This window comes from Crocodylus porosus, unplaced genomic scaffold (genome assembly GCF_001723895.1).
Source record: "Crocodylus porosus isolate Cpor-Errol unplaced genomic scaffold, CroPor_comp1, whole genome shotgun sequence".
NCBI lineage: Eukaryota > Metazoa > Chordata > Crocodylia > Crocodylidae > Crocodylus > Crocodylus porosus.
In genome coordinates this window covers 110,493,282-110,515,980 of record NW_017728886.1, presented here as the reverse complement: position 1 = coordinate 110,515,980, position 22,699 = coordinate 110,493,282, and the positions used below count along the sequence as shown (strand labels likewise).

At 43.1% G+C, this 22,699-nt stretch overlaps 1 protein-coding gene and 1 long non-coding RNA gene across 3 annotated transcripts in view; one reads left to right on the top strand and one right to left on the bottom strand.

Moving 5' to 3' along the window:
- The window catches only part of PTPN3 (protein tyrosine phosphatase, non-receptor type 3), a 215,595-nt gene that overhangs the window by 59,615 nt on the left and 133,281 nt on the right, over window positions 1-22,699 (bottom strand). For both annotated transcript variants that reach the window (XM_019540646.1, XM_019540653.1), the window contains 7 exons: window positions 16,824-17,022; window positions 13,969-14,046; window positions 12,625-12,681; window positions 8,437-8,593; window positions 6,279-6,442; window positions 383-473; window positions 43-104 (listed from right to left, as the gene is read on the bottom strand). In XM_019540646.1, coding sequence (XP_019396191.1) covers window positions 43-104; window positions 383-473; window positions 6,279-6,442; window positions 8,437-8,593; window positions 12,625-12,681; window positions 13,969-14,046; window positions 16,824-17,022 — 808 coding nt within the window. The remainder of the gene's footprint in view (window positions 1-42; window positions 105-382; window positions 474-6,278; window positions 6,443-8,436; window positions 8,594-12,624; window positions 12,682-13,968; window positions 14,047-16,823; window positions 17,023-22,699) is intronic.
- On the top strand, window positions 2,966-8,406 carry LOC109313868. The gene is made up of 3 exons (XR_002102167.1): window positions 2,966-3,300; window positions 6,081-6,145; window positions 7,675-8,406. It is a non-coding gene; the product is annotated as an uncharacterized LOC109313868 (long non-coding RNA).

Here is a 22,699-nt window from a genome sequence, read left to right as displayed (position 1 = left end):
GAAAGATAATGAATAATTAACATGGATGCCTGCATGACTTACAGTCACATAATTCGCATTAATGTAATCTTCATCTCCTTGCAATATTATCCGTGTGGCATCGTCTGTAGCAAAAAAAAAATTACATTAGCTATAAAACAGTTAGCTGGTCTGCTTTTTATTACTATTTCTTTTTTTAGGACAAATAAAAGCGCTGTAGGCACTTTGAGAACAGGCCCATAATGCCATATACAGCAAAATGGACCATCTTTTAGAAAGGAAAATGGACACCTCTGATTAGAAAACAGAAACAGTTATGGAAAAGTTCATGGCAGTAATTTCATAAAATGCAAAGCAGCATTTGGAGGATAAAAGGGAACAGAAGTTTATACTGAACACTCACAAGGTAGAACATCTTTGTATCGGTTTTTGTCCATATTTTGAGGTACTTTTGCACATGTAACAGCCAGCCCCGGCTTCTTCCTGTAAAGTTGCTAGAAGACAGATATGAAAAAAAGACAACATTTTGAATAGTTTGCTTAACTGGATACAAATGTGCTACAGGTACCAAATCCATCCACTTAAAAACGCTTGCTTAAAGCAATCATGCAATGGGTTTTAAAAGACGTTAACTGCATACAAAAGTAAAGTGAAGATCATTTTTAAAATGTGAACAGAATCCTATCATCTTCTGTAGATAAATGCTTGAAAAAAAATCAAGCATAATAAAAGATATCAGATTCACTCAAAGAACCTTGTCTGAAAAATCAAGGAAATATGGGAATCATTGACAAACTAACTGCTTCTAACCAAGGTCTGTTTTCTGTTATAATAAATTTAGTGGAATGATGGGTTCTAAAGGTATTGGAAGGAAGGTGGTGGCAATAAAACTAGTCAGAAGAGAAATAAATGCTGAAGGCTAGCACTTCCCAGAATGAATGGCAATACAAATTCACATCCCCTCTGACTTACTGGGCCAAAAGTGATATTTTCTTCCAAGGACTTAAAAGGAAGCAGTAAAAACTTAGTGTACTACAGTATCTAGGCATACCTGAGTGTTATTTGGAACCATATCCTACCCAAAAATAGCACAGGGTTTTTTTGGAGTAAATATACTTATGTAAATGACAACAGATAGGGTACATACACATACAGGCAGGCATGTACACTTACAGCAGCTCAAACAGGAGCGACACATTTGATCTGGGGATTTTTGCCTCAGTGCATGTGCCTGGACAAGCACTTTGGTGTGGCGAAAGTTGTGCCACTTGGGGCAAACTGACCCTGCCCAGCTCTTCCCAGATCTTCAGCCAGGGGGAGCTGGAGGTTCGGGCCAGCACCCAGCAGTATAAAAAGCCCCAGCAGTATAAAAAGCTGTCCTGAAGAGCAGCTGAGGGCTACTTGCCCTCAGGAGCTTCTGAGACCTGGCCAGTTGATATCTGGGGACACCAGCCCCTTGTACCAGCTGGACTGCTGAAGCAGCCTTAACCTAGAGTGGCCCCTGCACCCTCTACCCACTGCAGCAGTCTGGCAGAGAGGGTTGTTGGCTGGCTGTGACCTGCTACCACTGCTGACAGCATCTGCCCCCTTGGACCTGTGGCCCCATGCCTGCCAGACCCAGACAGGGACTGCACAGCTGCCTGTGCTGTGGTGCAGACACTGCAGCAGAGCCACCTGTACCTCTGAGCCAGCTGCCAGTTGGCCGTGGCTGCACAGCTGGCCTTAAGGCAGCACTGCTGTCATGTCTTCTAGTGTTCTCGCTCTGCCATCTGGGCAGCTATTGCCCAGATGTGCTTCTTGTGGTGGCCCACTTCAAAAACTGTCAAAGCAGGTCCTCCTGGCCCCCAAACGGCCAGGTCAGTCACCTCATCTACCCTCCAGCTGGGTCACTGGTGCTGGCCCCAACCCCTAGCTCAAGAACTGGGAGGAGCTGGGCAGGGTGAGTTTGCCCCGAGCAGCACAATTTGCCCCACACCAAAGCGCATGGTAAGGCATGTGTACTGAGACGTAACTCTCCAATACAAAATTTGTGCCGCTACTATTTGAGCTGCTGGAAGCGCACGTTCGTGTACGTGTGGAAACACCCATAATGCACAGCAAATGAAGCAAAGGAATAAACTGAATGAGGCATAAAGTCTATTAAGGAAAAAAATAATTGTATGCAATCACGTAAGTGAACTTTTACCCCGATACATATTACAGTTGGGTGCACAACTACAACATTGACATATCCAGATTTCAAAGTGCTTTACTTCATGACCTGATTTTAGTATTTTTAGTGGAACACATGTAAACAAAGTACCTAGGGAAGTGGATAACTGGAGAATCTCAACTGACAAACCAAGAAACCTTCACTGTTCTTAGTGTTGCAAATGTACTGATTTCTAGTGAACTTAAAAAAAAAGAAACAAAACAAAAACAAAAAAACAAGAACAAAATACCCCTGCATCCTGGTATCAGATATAGAAATCTTGTTCTGTTTTACAGGAACCATGAGTCTTAGTTAATCTTGATCTTCTATTCACAATCAGAGAAACAATAAGAATTATTTATAAAGGCAAGCAAACCACAAGCTTATAAGGCTTGTGAATTTTAAACACTCCCTTGTTGGTACTTGAAGGAATTAGTAAATAACTTAAATATGAAAAGTATTCATTTCCTTCCAATAAATAAAATGACATTATAATGCATATCTCTTTATAAAATAGGCACACACATTGTGTGCGCACATACCAACACACATTTACATTACTATACTTGTAATAAGAACAGGAACTACACTTGATCTGAGCCAACTACCATATATACCAAGTTAAAAAAAAAAAAGTTTTAGTCCTCTACTCTCCAGTAAGTCTTAATTTTTCCAACAATAATCTTAATACTCCTAAAGAATTTAATGTCTTCCAGTTTTAAAACAATTTATGTTGAAGCAAAAGAACGCTCACAGAATACCTTCTCATATGAAAGTTGTGACTACTGAACTAATGTGCTAAAAATTAGTTCCACTGTAAGGTTAATTGAATCCTGAAGCTAAATATCACAGCTCACTACACACTTTCAGCTTGAACGGCATAAACAGAAGAAAAGCCTTATGGGAACAGACCTAGTTAGTATACATATATACGTAAGTATATATATTTTGTAAATATTTGCAGCAGCCAGAATTCAAGTTCAGCTTTCTGCCTGACTATTGACTTATGCTTCTGATAGAAGACAGGGGCGTTACTAAATGTCAAGGTTTCAGTTCTGGGTTTTTCAATGTCTTTGCTGGATTAAACTGTAATGTGTTGAAGTCTACTCACCAAATAATTCCTCAGCTTTGTAAGTAAAAGTATCGCTTATCCTTTGACATATTTAAAATGTGTTAGTTAATTATAATAAAACCGAATCAGTAATTGTTGCCATAGTAAATACTATGATCTTTGTTCCTCATAAGAGTTTTTATATTTGAAAAATTGTTTATGAAACTGTGATTTAAACAACAGATTTTTAAAACTGAATTTTAGTTGGTTAAGTCTAGCATATGAACTCATTACCTTGATCCTATAGACTTGAGGGAAACAGCTAATGAGCTACCGCTTATTGTTTGAAAAATGCACAGAAAATTTGGGAGGTAACAGAAGATAGGAAACAAACACTAGAAGAGTAGATCCTGGCAACTGCCTTTCAGTTGGAGACAGCTCTAAAATATTAGCTGGTGCAGAAAAGAAAAGGTTGCCTGCTTTTTTTTAAATGCCTTTTTAACTTATAGAATAGTAACTTAAAATATACACAGACACACACATTGTAAAGTACCTTAACAACCACAAATGAAATGATATTGTGCCAAGTTCTAGGTTTAGTCTTACTTTAATATGTTCATTAGCAATTTAAGGGAAAAATTACATTTACAGTGACTTGTATACAGGTTTCCCTTGATTTATGCAGGTTCTGTATATGCGAATTTGCTCTTACATGATGACCCTTTTTATACCCAAAATTCATTATATGCGAGGTAAATTCACTCTTATGCAACTGGCATAAGCACCCTGCCCCAAGCAGATAAGTCTCTGGGGGGCAGGGAAAGGGCCCCACTCACCCCAGCACCTGATGCAGCTGCTCTGGGAGTGGCCGATGCCAGCTGCCTGCAGCTGCTGGGCTGCACTGTGCCCCAAACCCACTGAGGCTCCGCTTGTCCCTATTCACCCCAGCCCCTGGGCTGCACTGTGCCTTGGTGCAGGCAGGTGGTATCAGATGCTCCCAGGTCTTCTGCAGCAGGGGCTGGGGTGAGGAGGGAAAAGTGGAGCTCTGGGGAACGGCAGTTTGCCCCCGCTCACCCCAGCCCCTGCTGCAGCATACCCAGAAGCAGCTGACACCAGCAGCCTGGAGCCGCTGGGCTGCATCCTGCCCCAACTGCCCCAGGGCTCTGCTTGTCCTCACTTACCCCAGCTCTTGGGCTGCGCTGGGCCATGGTGCAGGCAGGTGGTGTCAGCTGCTCCTGGGTCTGCTGCAGCAGGACCTGGGGTGAGTGGGACAAGTGGAGCCCCGGGAGGCTGGGGCACGGTGCAGCCCAGCAGCTGCAGGCAGCTGGTGTTGACCAGTCCCAGGGCCACTGCAGCAGGGGCTGGGGTGAGTGGAGACATGCTGTGCCATGCCCCAGAGCCCCACTTCTCCCAGCCCCTGCAGTACACCCAGGAGCAGCCAACACCACCTGTCTGCACCACGGGAGGGTGCAGCCCAGGGGCTGAGGTGAGTGGGGGCAACCAGAGCCTGGAAAGAATTTCATTTACATTTAATATTTGAGGTATTTGTTGATTAAGTATGAAAACAAAGACAACCATTGTATTACCCCTGTTTTATATCAATTAGTTTATTTTATGATCCCCTTGCAGTTTTGGTTTTCGCTAGACTGCCTGCACCCTTCCCCCTCCTCCCCTCCCTTTATTTTTCCCCTTCAATCAGCAATTGGACTACTTCATACAAGTGGTGAAGCAATTATAGTGAAGTGATTGGATATTTCTGTTAAAATGGGCATCAGTGAAATTGGTAAGATAGCTGATATTTAAATTGACACCTTTAGTTTTTACAATTCATACAACATGGAGACAGTGAATAATTCATGCTCCTCAGTTACTGTGTCAGGAAATCTCAAAGAGGTATCACAACATAGTTACAATAAACTCATGTTTGGAAAGTTTATTTCACAACTATGAAGGCCAGAAATGTGTCTTTCTAAAAATAAAATATTAGGTCCAAAAACAATTTGGCAGTACTGTGGACCCAAACCAGGAAGTGATCAAACAGGTCAGAACTAAACCTTCCTGAAGATAGATTATAAGCCACTAGAAAAATGTCTTGCAGTGTCAAGGAAAGATGCAAACTTTAAAAAAATATAAAAGTGGAAAAAAAACCATTCATGCTGCTGTAGAAAGGCAATATTCTGTTTGTGGGCAATTTAAAAATCAATGGACCATGCTTTTTAGAGGCTCAAAAATCACTATAAACAAGCATTTGGAATCCTAACAGCAAGGCAGGCATTGAGAATCAAGTTTACTGCACTGAATAGCCTTTATCACAAGAAAAAAACTTGAGTAAGATTTTTCTACTTATTACCGCAGTGAAGGAGTGAATCTGATAAATTATATTTGCATGCATTTTAGTTGTAGACATTTCCATGGTGCTCCCTGCCAACACAATTGAGCTTGTTGTATATGGTAATGAATTTATCTATATAACAGGCTGTGCAGTAGAGACAATCTCATTTTAAAGCCTGAGGAGTTGAGGCATGGTGAGATGTAGTGATTTCTTGAAGGTCACACAAGCTGTATAATGGAGAGCCAGGAAAAGCACTCAGATATTTTAAATTCATAAACCCATCATAAGAAAATGGCAGGAGAGAGCAGCTATTGCCGACTGTAAATTACAGCCCAAAAAATGGGTAGAATTATTTTTAATTGCATTAATAAAAGATAATTTTATAATTTACTGGGTGACAGTACAGACTAGACTGACTTCTGTCAGGGGAAAGAAACAACTAGTTTTGGCATAAAATAATTTTTCAAAAGTGAACTTGGTGGGCTTTCGGTGGTTGAACTTAATTAAAAGCAGATTTTTCTCAACAGATGGTGTTTAATGCAAGCCTGATAATTCAGTCTACTACCAAGATGGAGAAGAGTTAGAATGACAGGTGATGTGCTCAATCTGTTGAGGTGGGGTTGAATGGAAATGAGAAAATGTCCAAGGTCCATATGCTTTGAAGTCACTCTTGCATCACAGACACCAGGCAGTACCATGGCTACTGTAAATTTAATGTTACCTACCTCAAACTGAATGAGCACTGTCCCATTTTCCAGACCTTTCTTCAGTTGTTCCATAGACTCTTCTAGTGTATCACCATATTCTGAACATGTGGGAAGAATGCATTGCTGAAAATTCTGAGAATCAGCTTCATCTTCAGATTTGGTCTCAACAAAGTGTTTGACAACTGAAAGACACATGAACATATTTATACTTTTCAGACCCATCCAAAGGCAATATCAGTTATGTCTTTAGCAAAATCTGTGTTGAAATATGTTGGTGTTCAAGGGTGATGTACAAATCTGGATGCTTCATGTTAGACTGCTAAACTCAAATTTAGGCATCTCAGTAACTGGCTACATTTTTGTGTGTGCTGACCAATGTCAACTCCAGAAAAAATTACTAGGAGTAGCAGGCATTCAATGGGTGCATCTACACTTGCAATTACCCCGACTGAATAAACTCTGGTGCAGTTTGCACTAGCATTGGCTGCTCCCGGGACCAGCATTTACACGCGTGCCTGGAATCGCAACAATGCAAGCCAGGGCAGAGGAGCCCCAAGCTGGCAGAGGGTCTGAGAGTTCAAGACCTCGGCTTTGGCATCACAGCTGGCTGGGGCATGAGGGTGCTACAATGCGAGGCTAGTTGGCAGGATCGTCCCACACTGTAGCCCCTTGTGTCCTAGCCAGCCCTGGTCACCATCTTCATGCACATTTTGGCACGCTAAATGACTCAGCTGTAGGATAGTACTCGTTCTGGACAGTACTATCCTACAGCGGAATTAATTAATTTACTGTACTCTAATACGACAAGCTAATTAGCCAGCACTGCAGTAAAGCACACGTGTAGATGCACCAAACATGTTTGAAAAATTAGACAACTTCTCTCCATACCTAAATATGGATGCATAAGTTTAACTTGAAGCATCCAAGTTTGTAAATTTTATATTTATGTACCAGGCAAACAGGGAGGCAACTCATCAGTCACTATCACAGAAGAAGCTAGAGAATTTTGTCTAAAACAGGGGTTGTCTTGGGAAGGCCTCGGGGTACTTGGGAAGGCCCTAGGGGGAACGAGCAGGTGGTGGGGGACGGAGCACTGCCACCTACCATCCTGCGTCACCGTTTCGCAGGAGCAGGGCTGGGGTGGGGCAAGGGCCGCTGTCGCTGCCACATATCACTCTGCACCGCCACTGCATGCAAGCCCCCCCCCAAACACGCAGCGGCTGGCGGTACACTTATTAAAACACCTCACAAAGATGCCACGTATCCAAAAAAAGAGACACAGTAAATGGAAATGGACAGCTGATAAGTCTGTTTTCGTAAATGAATTGTTCTGGGCTTTCCATAGGAAAGAGACGTTGCACTTAGAAAACTTTTTTTTGCTATTGATCTGTGATCTCCTGTGGTCTCTCTTTAGGTACCGCGTACAGTTGGAAACTCAGTGTAAAGCCTCTCTGTATCCATAGGCATCATCCAACAGTTACTATTTGCCTCTGTAAACCAAATAGAGAAACTGTAAGCCAAAGACTCACACCTCTGTTGGGATTCTGGGAAAGAGTGAGTTAAAACTACAGTGGGCCCCTGTGGAGTCAGGACTGGGCCCTGAGGACAAGAAGCTGGGCTACAAGCCCTACCACTCAAGAGAGAATGGTAACACTGGTGAATCAGCACACCAAGGTATGACTGGAAAAGACTGTGCCAAACCCAGTTCAAACTCCAGAGGCTTAAGCCATCCACGGATACATGAGCTGGGTCCCCTGGTGATAACCTGATGAGTGAGCAAGCAAAGGAAGGAAGGGGACAGGGCAGGAACAAACATTAAAACTAAGGATACTGTAGCAAGTTTCTGCTCATCTATGATTTGGGTTTTCCAGTAATCTCCAAACAATCTCCTCCCCTTGGATCGATATTGTTTCCCAACTTGCCGTTTTGTAAGGGGCAAGGGACACTTAGTTATTTTGTACTGAAGTGTTCCTCACTCTGACAGCATGAGACCACAGGACTTATACCAAACATTTAAAGTTAATCTTTCAGATAAGAGGGGATTTCTGTTTCAATACAGTCAAATTCACAGCACAACTGTTGATGGTGAACAAAATTAAGTAAATTGCAAAGGAGGAAAATGCCATCAAGAGACCCTTAGAGTCTCAAATAAGAACCTCAAAAGCAGCCTGGTTACCTTTCCGCTTGACCAGAAGTACAAGTTCCCTTGTGTGTGATTCTCTGCTGGCTTTTATAAACATGACCACCTGGTCATGAGTGTGCTCTGAGATGTCTCGGCCATTGATTAACACTATCTGATCACCTTCATTTAGTTTTGGGATGCATTTATCCGCCTGTTTCAAGACCAGAAAAAGAGACAAATGTCATTCTGCACAACCCAGTAAGTAGAGACAAAGACAGATGCCAGGTACAGGCATTATGTTTCTATCAGGAGAATGCTTCTCTCCCAATAGAAACTACAAGAGTTCATTCAATTTCTCCCAGAAGAAACATGTCCCCTCTGGGAGAAAGATCCTCCAGGTGACAAAGCCTGTTCAAGGCCAGAGTTCCTCTGTTCTTAAGGAACAAGGTTGGTTAGGTAGCACAGCCTTGAGGTCTCTTGCCTCATACTAGGAGCGTCATCAGATAGGGCATTTTTACACATGCTCTGGGAGTGTGGGGCAGGAGGCGGGAATGTTTTAATTAGAGCGGCTCTCAGATGCTCTAAAGTGCCTGGAGCATCTCATGTATCAGCATCCCAGTGCTTCAAAATGGCAGTAGGGGGTGATTTAAGGCTTGCTGAATGAGCTTTAAAAAACCCCGTCACCATTTTGAAGTGCAGGGACACTGATACATGAGATACAGAGGCTAACTGGAATGTGGTAATCACCATGCTCCAGCAGACTCAATTAACTGAGTCTACTCTAATGCACTGTAATTACAGCACACTGGAGCTGCCTCCATGCTTGTGTACAGGCACCCATAGATTAAAAATCAAAAGCATTTAAGTAGTTTCAAAACTCCATAATGAAGTCAAAAGAAACAGCTTAAACACATTAACAGCTATGAAAAAATTTCCAGTGCTTTGGCATGTTATTTACCAGAAAGCCACCATCAAATACATTGCAAGTACAAGACATTTAAGAATATCTATCTTTTATTCAGTGGGTAAATGCTTTATTAAATGAATAAAAACCGAAACTTGTTCCTACCCCTCACTGCAGCAGTTAACACCTGCTTCCTTTTATAGGTTAGACATTTTTAGAATTCTTTTGAGGTTCATATTTCCAAATGATTGTTATGGTAGTTCAGGCAGATGTTCAGCTATCACACTTTTCTAGACAAAATTGTGTAAATGGTTATTTACATATGGAGTTTTAGGCAAGATTTTGTTTCACTGGTGCATGTCCCCCAGAGGCTTGAGGAAGAGTATTGTGATACCCAAAACTTGTCTGTCACAACCATGTATCTAATCCAATAAAATACATCATCCAAAAGACTTCCTGCCTCTTGCATATTTCCTGGATCATCATGGCAACATCACTTCAACACTACCTTCACATCCTAATATGTCATGCAAAACTTTGGCTACTTAAATACTCTATCTTGGACCCCCAAATTCCCCACACCATTTTTAATCAGAGGTTACACCAATTACAATGGTAACAGCTTCTTCATGATCTTGAAAGGACATTGATTACTGACTTTATATCAATCAATTCTTCTCTTTAACATGACCTGCAATTAACTAAAGTTTCAATTTTTCAGCTTTGTACTCTCTACCACCTCCTTTACCTAGTTTGTTCTCTCTGCATCTTCCCAGACACTCGTGTATTATTTCATGGTAGGAGCTGATTTTATATTAGATTCTAAACTACTTTAAGATCTAGACAGGTTCTCATTTATTTTCTTGCACAGATGTTTTCTAAGAGCTCCAAAACCTCTTTTGGGAAAAGCAGATAAAATTACTTGCGAAATTTAGCGAGATAATATTATAATAAGGGACCTACTTAAATAGTGGCAAGACAAAGGTTTTTTGGCGGCTTACTGATGGCACACAGAGCCAATTTCATGGGCATTTCATGGTGGCCCCACCCCTTGGCACTGACTGGCAGAGAGGCCCTTCTCCTCACCACCAACTGGTGGAGAGGCTGGGGGAGGGGGAGGAAACAAGGGGGTGGCTGCCATCTTGATTGCTGGCTGCCCCACCCCTTGCTGCTGATTGGTGGAGAGGCCCCGGCAGGGTCAACAGGGCAGCCACCATCTTATCTGCTGACCTTCGTGCTCCCCTACCAGCCAGCACCTTCTCCTCTTGGCGGTAAGGACTGCTGGATCCTACTGAGGAGCCAGCATTTTATTTTTGTTTCTGTTGCCAGTTTCACAGATTTTGGGGACAATCCTGGATTTTGCAATTTCCACAAAATCTGCAAAGCCGCAAATTAAGTAGGTCTTGAATTATAAAGCACTACACAGCGTTCCCCGAGGTAAAATTTACAGGATAATGAGCAATACTAGAGTAAATTAAAGCAACAGCAAAAAAATGAAGGAGTGTTAACAGTGAGAGGCTCTAACTGGGTAGTCAGAATAGCCCACAGGCTCACTGAACACTGTGTTACAAGTGAATTTACAAATGCCAAGTAGTAAGCAACAAGGAACAGAGATGTACTTCATTTTTTTGTGGAATCTAATATTATCTATGCTTATCATGCTGTCTGTCGCAGGGCACCTTTGGCCTGCCACTTTAAGGGCTAAGATAAAGCAGCAGAGCAGCCTGCAGGTGACTGCACTCCCTAATCAGGAGCCACACAGCCAGCATGAGGCCACCTGATTGGGAAAGAGGACTCAGCTGCTGGCAATAAGAACAGGCCTTAGTAGGGGAGTCAGCAGTTTCCTGGGTACAGCCATAGGGAGAACATCACCTGGCTGGAGGTGCTGCTCACAACATCTTGGAGGTACAGGGAAGGAGCTATGGGGAAGTTGGAGGCTCCTGGTCCTAGGGAATGATGTAAAACTATACCCTGCTAGGGTAGGATGGTGTGGTGGGGTGGTCCCCAGGAAATGCCAAACCAGTTGCCTCTCTAGTAAAAGGCAAGTATGGGGTGCCTTACAGCCCCAGCCCCCCACAACCTGGTGGGTAACCCAGATGTAGAAACCGGTGGGGGGCCAGGCATGCCTACTGAGACACCTGAGCCCCATGGGGTGTAAGACCCTGATGGCCCCAGTGAGGAGGGCAGAAAATGTGTGTAGAGGCCTGCACAGAATAGGGCTCATAGTGGCAGCCTGAAGGACTGTGCATAAGTAGGGTCTGTTGAGGTGGGCCTGAACGACTGCACAGGGGTGCACAGAGTAGGATTGCAGGGGCAACCTGCAGGGCACAGCATGACCCCAAAAGGGAGTTACAACTTGAGTAGGAGACTGTAGTGAGAGGGCATGGGTTGAAGCCCCAGGGAAGGGGGCATAATAGCCAAGGTCTATGGATGCCTCAGGCTGCATTTGGGCCAGAGGTTGAGTGGTATAGGTCAGCAAGGGAGCAGGGGGAAGTAATAATGTGTAGTTTGGACCAGTGACCTAGTACTGATTTTGGATGCCACCTGTGAGGCATGGGACACTGTATAGGGAAGGTCAGAGCTGTGTATAATGCCCTAAGCATTGGGGCACTTAATGGGCAGCCTCCCGTATTTTACATCAGTTTTAAAACAGTAAGATGTGGCAGACAAGACAGGGCAGACTGCCCCATACAGGTGGCCAGGCTGACATCAAGAGTGGCCTCATGACAGCCCCCTGTCACAGTTTTTTAACATATATTTTGCACTCATGTACTATCCTTTTTTACTGAAACTTCTTGTAAAATGAAGGTTATTCAAAAAAATTCCTGTAAGATTAAACCAATTAGATAATCCACATCAAAATAAAATTAAGCTTAACACCATTTACTATAAAGCTTTGTGGAAAACATTTTTAAAATGGTACTCACAAAAGGAGCTTCAAATATAAGGGCACTCAGCCTCAAAAAAAATTTTAAATAATATATCTTTCTTTACCATTTATTTAAAAAAACAATCAAGACAATGTTTCAACTATCGTGGTTTGTAGCTGAATACCTGCTGAAATACATGAAAATATATATAATTTTTTTTTTTTTTTTTTTTACAGGAAGGAAATGTATCCAGAATCATAGTTTTAACTCTGCAATTCTAAAGGAGATGGGGATGTATTTTTTAAACACTGCCCTGTATGATTCCCCTGCTGGATCACCAGAATATTCCAGCTGGTACTTTATACTAACTAGTTGGCTTGAAGATACTTTCAGCATAAAGACCTTGAAAAGAAATTTAGCTTTTGCTATAATGTAAGATGCAATGCAAATATTTAAGGGTTTACTTACAGGTGACCCAGGAGTTATTCTTGACACCACTAGAGGCATTTTTTGATCAACACCACCCTAAAGAATGCCAAGGCAAGAATGACCATGAATACACTATCAGAGTAAATCTAAGCACTATATTAAATAACACATACTTTATCTTTTGGTTCTATATGAATAAAACATTCACACTTTGTACTTCAATCTCATCATGTATTTCCTCAAAGATGCCTATACTTTAAAGCTATGCTAACACAGGATTAAGCTATTTTAAGGATCAACCCTTAAGTCTCCAATCATTAACACTCTTTAAGCCCTTCTGGCAGTGAAATCTAACAATATGAAAACAACTTTCCCCGTGCTTGTACAGTGAAACAGATGGCCCCAAAATGTCCATGGATACATGACTAAGAAGAGATACTAGAGTCCGGGCCTGATTCTCAATCACATATCATGCCATATGTAATGGCAATGTCATGGCACATTAAAGAGGACATTAATCAGAAATGTATTGCATTAACATTTATTTCTGATTTCTTCATATGTATTAACCTTCATTTCTTCAATAACTAACTTGCCATGACCATACCCAATGGTATATCATTGACCTTTGTTCAATTGAGAGTAAAAGTCTGCTGCCTATACTTAAGCAACAAAGTCCACAGATAGGCACCTAGAAAAATGGTATATTTTGCTAATATGTTAAGCACTTACTAACTTCCATTAAAGCAAATGGGAACAGTGCTTGTTTTGAAGGTCAGGCCAGTTATTTGCTACCTATATTTCAGGAATTTATTGTTTGGAAACTGTTTAGAAAGTTCTTGACTTGGGCTCAGGAGAAATCCTTTTGGATAGCTTAGAATGGAGCACTTATTTCAGAAAGAAACAAAAATACACACTGAATGGAAACAACAACAGAGATTTGACAGACCAAGACACCAATTCCTTTTAACTACATAATTCACAGCATGAATGACACATGCCCCTGGAGGCTGGGAGGGCACAGTGACCGCCTGCAGGCAGCGACAGTGGAGCACCAGCAAGCGGGAACCGCCCACAGGCAGCCACAGTGATGGCAGTGGCAAGGGCGGGTTGAACGGGGACCACCCACAGGCGGCCGCAAATGTGGCAGTGGCAGGAGGGGGGAGGGGGAAGTGGCAGGAGGTATGGACCACCTGCTGCCGCCATCCGTGCTGTCAGCGGAGGTGAGCGGGGACTGCTTCCAGCTGCTGGTGGCCACATCTGCAGGAAAGGGAGGCGGCAACCGGCCACAGAAGCCAGCAGTGGCCAGTCTCGGTTGGGGCATGTGCACCCCCTGCCATGCATCGCCTGTGATTAACAGGGTTCTAAACACTGTCCGTTTACCTTTAGATTAAATCCAAACTTCCCATCTTCATCTGGGGTGATATGCACCAAAAGTAAATCCCCATCTATTACTTCATTCTGTAACACAATAAAGATATTCTAGATTTTCCAGTTCTCTGGACAAAATAGAAGCAATTCTTTTCTATACATAATGGATCAAAAAATCCCCAAACCTCCAACTAAATGTATCATAAAAAGAAGAGGAGCTAGGACAGTACAATACAGTACAATTTGATCTTCACGTTTATTACAGAGGAAATGGCAGCAACTATGACAGTTGACATTCCATTTTTTTTTACGCCTGTTACTCATAACCTTTTGGAATTGTCATTGGCTAGGTTTGATATTTTCAACATTTGGTCCTTGTCAAACATGATTTTTTCCCCTGTGCAATTGGGGCCAAAACCAGCTCAACCATCTTTAATTAAAATGACTGAAAATGTTTTCCATGATAGATGGGGTATTGGAATCTTTATTTTTTTTTAAATTATTTTTGGAAGAGTTTCAGAATCCAGTGTGGCTGAAACTTAAGACTTAATAACCTTCATCCAGGTGAAGTTCATTTCTGCTGCTTCGCAGCAAATTAACTGCTATTTGATTGAGATGTTGGTCTTTAATTCTCAAAAACAATACTCTCCTAAAGTTCACAACTAAGGAAAGAGTGCTTATACATAGAGCTGGCTTGAAAGTTTGAGGAGAAATCTTTTCCTACTAAAATGTCTCCCAAACCAAAACTGTTCCTCAACCCTTGCTGGGGTCGTTTGACCCCAGTACTCTTTCCCTCCATGGCAGGGGGTCAGACTCAATGATCTGTTTAGGTCCCTTCCGACCCTACAAACTATGAAACTATGAAAATGAGGGGTTTGGTTTTTTTCTTTTTTCTGACCACATCAATTTGAATGACACTTTAGATAGAAAATCCAGAAAAGATTCATGCAGACTTATTTGATTTATTAGATTTAGACCAGGACTTTCCAACTGCTGAGTGGCTGGGAGCCACAGACCACCCTCAGTATATGCTATGTAGGCTGTATACTGTGCAACATGCCCCTTCCTCCCTAGCTGCATTGAGTTAGCACCTATATGCCCTGCACAATGTGCCACACTACAGGTGATCACAGCTGTACAGTGCCAGGATCCCGTGCCATGCAGTAACCCCAGATCCTTCTAAGATCCCTGACCACAGGCTCCTTCAGCCCTGCAGGCTGTGCCACCCCACCCCAAGAGACAGGGGCAGAAAATGGAAACTGGAGGAGACTGGGGGAGCCTTGAGACTCCAGAAGTGGCAGCAGCAGCAACTGGAGTTGTGGGGGGAGTGGCGCCCGGACCAGAAGCCCAGGGGCTGCATGAGGATTGCAGCCACCAATTGAAGAGTCCTGATTTAGGCATATAAATATGCCAAAATATATATATAAAAATATACACACACAAAGTTTAAAAATTCCATTAGGATGAAAATATAGTTTTCTGGCTACCTCTAGTTCCATTTGTATAATGCACCTAATTTAGTGAAGAATTATACTGTTAAGGAGAACACAGAAAAACATTAGGCATTTTAATAAACATTAAAAGGACATTATAACAGTCAATATCCAAAAAGCAAAGAAAAAAGGCATGAGATACCAAGTTATGTAAGTACATATAGTTTACAAGAGATTTGTACAGAATAGGGAATGCTGTACAGAGAGAGTGAGGATGAAAAAAACAGTGGGAAACCCCAATATTTATTTTCCTCCTCTCTCTGCTTTTCATGCTAACATATTGTTCTTCCACTTCAAGGAAAGTCATTTATCCTCTTTCCATCTTTCCATAACACCATTATAATGACTCCTTTTATGCTCTGAAGCATTTTAATGTAGGTCTTACCCCAACACATTGTCTATTCATTGTGTTCTTCCTCTAAAAATACTCATTTTAACTATCCGTCCCCCCTTTCTGTGACCCCTCCCCTCCCCCAACCCAACCATTGTTTTAAATCTCCCTCACTCTCACATTCCCCCTTACTGGTCGTTTATTTAGATAGATTCACTGGGGAATTTTGAGGAAGTAACAGTCAAACTCCCAAGGAAGCAGAACAAGGAGATGACATTTTTTTCTGCAAAGATTCCCAGTGTTACAGAAGTTTAGAGAGAAACTAGGGGAGAAGGGTCCTGTGTAAATGAGGGGCTGTTACTAGCCAGTACTGGAGGTGGTTCTGGTCAAGGAGATGCAGAGGATATCTGGGCAGCAGCCATTGGAAAGGCAGAACATGGAGGCTGCCTTATTGAGGTTTGGAGTATTGAGAAGTATCGCTTTAACAGGAGATGTAGAAGGGAGGGTCAAGAAACTTGTGGGGCAGGAAGAGCCTGGGAGAAGCAGAAAGCTGCTGCCCAGCTGGATTTAAGACCAAAAGTCTGGAGCTGCTCTTAGACAGCCCTCTTAGTATTTTTTTTTCCCCCGGGGGGGGGGGTGTTGTGGTTTTTTGTTTTGTTTTTTTTTTTAAATAAGCCTCGTTGGAAAGCATGGGGCAGAACAGAACCAGCTTGTTAGCAGTCCACCACAGAGGGACTTCTTAATTTTTGCTGTAGATACCTGAAAATCTGGAGCCTTTGAAAGAACTCTAGGAGCTACCCACAAGTGACCTCCTTTTTTTCCCCTCTCACTTCCCACAGGTGACCCTTCTCTTGTCATCCTTTATAAATATAAACCGGAATAAACCAGAATTACTCTAAGTAACACGTTACAATAATGTGTACATCCTGCAACATGGGCAAGTTAACATTGTTGGAGGAAACTTATAAGGTTTTATGTAACAGACAAACAATGCTGCATTGATACTGTCTTTTGATTTAGTTTACTTTTCTTGTGCAACTCACCCTGTCACAGTAGTACTGACTGGAATCTTCTGAGGTGCTACCTTTTGTAACATTGTCATATGTTTCTAAAAACTGCTGATCCACCCCATCCAATGGATAGGAGCCTGAAGTGTTGCCAACACCATTGGGAGACTGGGTCAAGGTATTTGGTGAAGTATGGGTCAAACAGCTCTGTGATGGACTATTTCCCAATATGTTCCTTCAGTAAAAGATAAAAAACAGAAATTAAAAGGTACTGGTATTTAAAGGTTTAAATCCAACATGCTCTAGTACATACATAAGTGCAATGCCAAGTTATTTTAGTATGGTTAGCCTTGGTTTATTATACAAAGATGAACACCACTTTTTAGTTAAAAGAGACTACTCAAAGTAGATACATTTCAGCTAGTACTGTGCTGGAGAAGCAACACTAAAACAGTAATGTTCTTAGGGTGGCTTCAGGTTTTTCCTATGCCTTCCACTTCTTCAGTTCTCTTCAGACCTGCTCAGGAGTGCCCCTCAGAACATCCCTCTTCCAGGTACGGTGAAAACCTTTGAAAACCAGGATGTGAATTATTACCCTGCAATGCTACCTTAATCCCTTCTTTGAGCCATGCCCCAAGAGGCAGAAAAACACGATACAACAATTCTGCTCACAGATGCTACATAATGCACAAAGGACAGAACACACCAATGCTGTGGAACACCTTCTCCCTTTGTTAATGCAAAATTAGGTCCGAGTCAGGCAAAAGAAATAGGAATTACCTACATCTGGCTTAGTCTAAAATTGGCGCGACAAACTACATCAGACTTTGTAAACATTACCAACCTGTGCTCTGAAGACGGACTGTGAAGTCATAACCAAAATGCAAGACTGCTGATAATGTACATGACAAGAACAGTCATGTGCGTTGCTACTGACCTAGCTTATGCAGCTAAGAAATAAAATGAGGCACACTGGATCTACTGAAGTACATTTTTATTTCTGTAGCAGTTATGCCAATCTACTCCAATTAGTTCCTCGGTCATGCAGCACAGTTACAGCATCTAATTATTGGAGGTTTGCCTTGAATTTGTTCCCCTCCCACTGCTATAGCAAGGAAAATAAATGTGGGGGGTCAGATAGACCTTTAGCTCTCTACTCCCCACCCCCCTTCCAATTTTTTTCCCTGGCAACCCCTTCCCTCTCTCCGTACTATCAGACCCTGCTCTCCCTGAGCACATGGAAATGAGAAGCAAAACTGAAACCAATAACCTTGAAAATAAACATGGCTGTACCAGTTTGCATATAGTAGCCATGCACTTAAATTTATCCAGAACTGATGCATGTTACATTTTTTGAAGCTGCTAAAAGTTTTGGCACAGGTACTCCATAAACACACTTGTGAACAGCATTTTAGCACCTACATATATGTAGTATAAATTATGCATGATATTGGTCCAAATTCAAAGAACATAGTTCACTGGGCTGGGCCCCACAACAATCAACAGTGTTTCAAGCCATAGTGACCCCACAGCTTAGCATGTGCGTATACTCCAGATAGCCTCTGATAAAGGATCCATGTGCTAATTAGCCCCCACTCAGGACTAGAACCAGATGTTAAATGGAATCATGCTGAGGAAAACTTTGGGAAGCACTGGTGCAAGAAGCAGAAGAGGGAGACCCGAAACTCAAAACAATGGATGTGGTAGCAAGTAAGCATGAGGTGGAAAAAGAGTTAAAGTGTGGAAGTGAAGACCTGGAGATAGATGGAGGGTGGACAAAGGTGGAGAAGAAAAGAAGAAAGAAGGTGACAGTGGGAGCAATGCCAGAGGCAGCAACAATGAGAGTGATGATGCCAGATGGAAGACAGGAGCAGAGGAGAGCAAGATACAGAGTGAGAGAGGCAGAAGTTATGTCGGGTGAGAAACAGAGGATGGCAGAAGCACAACAGCAGGCTGGTCCCCTGGAAGTGGTACAGTGGGCAAACATGGAAGAGGCACCAAGAGAAGCTAGAGAGGGTAAAGGCAACTTTAACTGGTGATGGGAATCAGACAGGATTGACAATAAACGGATATGATTTTCCTGGAAAAGGTACTGTTTGAGATCTTAGAAGTGCAGGCGGAGCAACTCCCCAGCCTTATTACTTTCCCCAACCAAAAGACTTGGGAATTGACTTACCAAGATGGAGAAGGGTGAATTTTTGGAGGAACTATGCAGAGAAATGTAGGACTACATTACTATAAGCAGAAGACAGAAAAATAGCAGGAAAAGTATGTCCAAAGGGAAATGTCAGTAAAGAAAGTAAGGCACAAATATGCTATCTGGACAGAGTCTTGGAGGGCAGGAGTAGTGTTACAAGCAGACGAGTGGAACCCACGTGGGATGCTGCACCTCCCATCAGTGATAAAGACTGAAGCAAACAGGGGTTTTATAGCGTAGTACAGGCAACCAAAATGGCACAGCAAATGCCCTCACGGTGTGCTACGGATGAGGATGGGGCATAGAGCAGCAGAGTGCCAGGAGTCTCTAAAATGCACTATTTATAAGGGAGAAGGACACTTGTATTGAAGGTGCTCCAAAGCCTTTGCAAGTATAATCAGATCTCCCAAAGAATGGCAAAATCCAGAGGGGGAGACAAGGGAGTGGACACTGAGGTAGAAATGGTGGAAGAAACCCTGCGGGAGGCTGAACTAAAGAAGGAGGAGGGCAAAATCTCTGTGACTGAGTCAGCACAGGAGGAAACAGGAGATAGAATGGAAGGGAAAGCAGGAACAGCAAACAGCTCAGACATGGAGGCACGGCTGGGGAAGAAAGACAACAGAAGAAGAGACAGAGCAATAGAAAGAACCAAAGGGAGGCTGCTCTGATGCGCTGGAATTCCAGCACACTGGAGCACCAGCATGGCAATTGCGCTCCAGCAGCCTCCCACCTCTTGTGCATCAGTGTCCCTGCACTTCAGAATGGCAGTGGGGGTGCTTTATCTAAAGCTCCTTCAGCAAGTTTTAGAAAAAGCACCCCCACTGCCAAATGAAGTGCAGGGATGGTGATACATGACATGGGTCTGGGCACTCGGAGAGCTGCTCTAATTAAAGCCCCCTCCCTGGACACTGGATCTGCGCTAATTAAAGCCCTCTCCCTCCAGCACGTGTATAAATGACAAGAGATACAGACTGGGAAAAGAAAGAAAACAGAGGGGCTAAAGACCAAGAAGAAGAAACCTGATAATGAGGGAGGTGAGTCAGAGGCAGAGCAGGAGACCAGTTTCATGGCACTAACACCTCTGGGCTCCAATCCAGAGCAGAGACCAGAAGGCAGAAAGTGGTAGGGAAGCAGGAATATTCAAGCCTTCCTACATGCGAAGGTGACTGAGGAACTTAGAAAGGCTACAGAAATGTGAGTTAGGGAGGGGAAGGAGTCTGCCACTCAGCAGTAGTACAAATGAACCGTAAAAGGGACAGGCACACTCAGCTCAAAGCAAGCACAGACTAAACTTAAAGGCACAGGTTCACTCGCTTTAAAACAAGCATAAATGGCACTGACAAATAGTTTCACTTAACATCAGGTGTACTTTAACAAGGAAAGGATGGGAACAGATTGAACCAGTGTTGAACCAAGCAAGGGCAGACAATCTGCCTAAAAGAGTGTGGTACACTAGGGGAGACAGATAATAAACACTTTGAGAAAAGGTGGAGATGGGGACCGGCTTGGTAATCAGGGACAAGTGAGAACAAAGCAGCAGGGGCAACAATGTTATTCAAGAACCAGAGCTGAGAGCAAAGCAGGTAGAACAGAGGTGGGCAAAATGTGGCCTGCCAGGCGATTCTATCTGGCCTGCGGGGCCCCTAAAAAATGTAGAAAATTAATATTCATCTGCCCCTGGCTGCATATCATGTGGCCCTCTCGATGGCTTGCCAAAACTTAGTAAGCGGCCCTCTGCCCAAAATAATTGCCCACCCCTGAGGTAGAAGTCATCAGTGGCAGATAGCAACAAATGATACCATCAGTCGGGGGAACAGAATTAGAAATTTTCAATATATATGCACCAGAGAGAGAGGGAAGGAATACACTACTAAGAAAGCTAGTGGTCCATGTGGTTGGAGGGAGAGCACAGATAATAGCAGGAGATTTCAACTATCTAATCAAAGTGGGTGACAGAACAGGGGAAGGAGGAAACAGTGCTTCAGACAGCTCATCCAGACTGTTAATAAATGTAATAAAAGAAGAGTCAGTAAGAGATGTGTGGGCAACAGAGTAGGTTTTCACTAAAACATACCCCAGTGAAAAGAAACAATCAAGAACTGACTTTGTCCTTCTATCAAAAACAATAAGGATAAGGAAGAAAGAAACCATACATGTAGCTTTTAGTGATTATCAGATGCTGAAGGTAGAAATGAGTTTTGGAAAGAGCCACATGAGAGGGAAGGGACTGTAGAAGTTAAATGTGTGGCTGTTACAAGATGAAGAGATACATCAAGCGTACATCAGACAGTATAAGGGCTGATGAAAACTGAAGAAATATTTCAGGACTATCAGAAAATGGTGGATGAAGGTAAAGAAGAGGATGGGAGAATTCTTCAGGAAGGAAGGTTGAAGATGTGCAGGGAAAAGAACAAAAGAGTTAAAAGAGCTGCAAAGAAAGATGCAGGAGCTGTTAAAGGAAGCCACAGAAGGAAGACAGGTAATAAGAAGAGCAAGAAGAAACAAGGCAAGAGTTAGTAACCTGGATTAAAAGAAAGACAAAAAAAGAGAAAACATTCTTTGTACAAGCACCCTGTGTGGGAGAAAACAATGAGTGGTCCTGTTACTTTTCGGCCAGAGCAAAGGAAGCAAAAAGAGAGCTTAAAGCAGTGCAGGAAGGTGGTGGTGCCTGGAAGGAAAAGCAGGAGGTGCTGGAGGTGACTAGAAGATTTTATGAAGAGCTATACCAGAAGAAGGAAACAGACAGGAAAAACATGAAGGATTTCTTGGAAGAGACTGAAAAGAAATTAGAAGAAAGTACAGGAGGAGGAAGCAAAGAAGATGGAAGAAAATATAAGCTTAAAGTAGAGGAGCGCTTAAAACCTTTAAAAGAGGGAAATCACCAGGAGCAGACAGAGTACCTATAGAATTTTACCAAAAGTTTTGGGCACGGGTAGGAAAGAAATGTTCAGAGAAACAGCAGAAGCAAGAAAGGCAGGGGAAGATTTTACAAGAGGCATTATGATTTATTCTTCAAGAAAGGGGAGAAGGAACTCCTGAAAAACCAGAGACCGACTGCACTCCTTCATATGTACTATAACTTAGTGGCCAAGATGCTGGTTTGAGGATGAAGAAAACATCCTCCAGAAGATAATGCACGATGACCAGTACAGGCAGAAAGATCTCTGAGCAATCAGAGTAATCAGCAGAGATCCACGTTTTCCGTTTCCCACAAACTGAGAAAACCATGGATTGCCCCTTTTTGTCAGAGAAACCTGCAGATTCCTTGCTTTTGCAAACAGCTCTGCAGGCTGGTTGAGCTCCAGCCTGCAAGAGCTGTTGGCAAACAGGGCGGTAAACCCCAGCCCTGCCCAGAAGGGGAAGGGTGGGGCCTAAGGCTCTCACTCATCCACAGCTCTGCTCCACTCTGCTCAGCCTCACTCTTCTCCCAGAGCCTGTGAGATAAGTGGGGCTTGCAGGGGATGGGGGCCCCTCTGGCAGGGCTGTGGGGTTGTAGGTCATGGCTGGGGGCACCAGCAGGGCTGGGGGGGGGAGCCAGGAGCCCTGGCCCCATTTGAGCAGGGAGCGGCAGTGGGGGAGCTAGTTCCATGTTGATTCTGCTAAAGCTGCCTGCTGTTGAAGGCAGGGAGCTGCAGACTTGGGGCCCTGACCCCATAGCCCTAGCAAGAGGGAGCCGCCTCTGGCAGAGTTGGGGGTCGGAGCTGTGGGCAGGGGG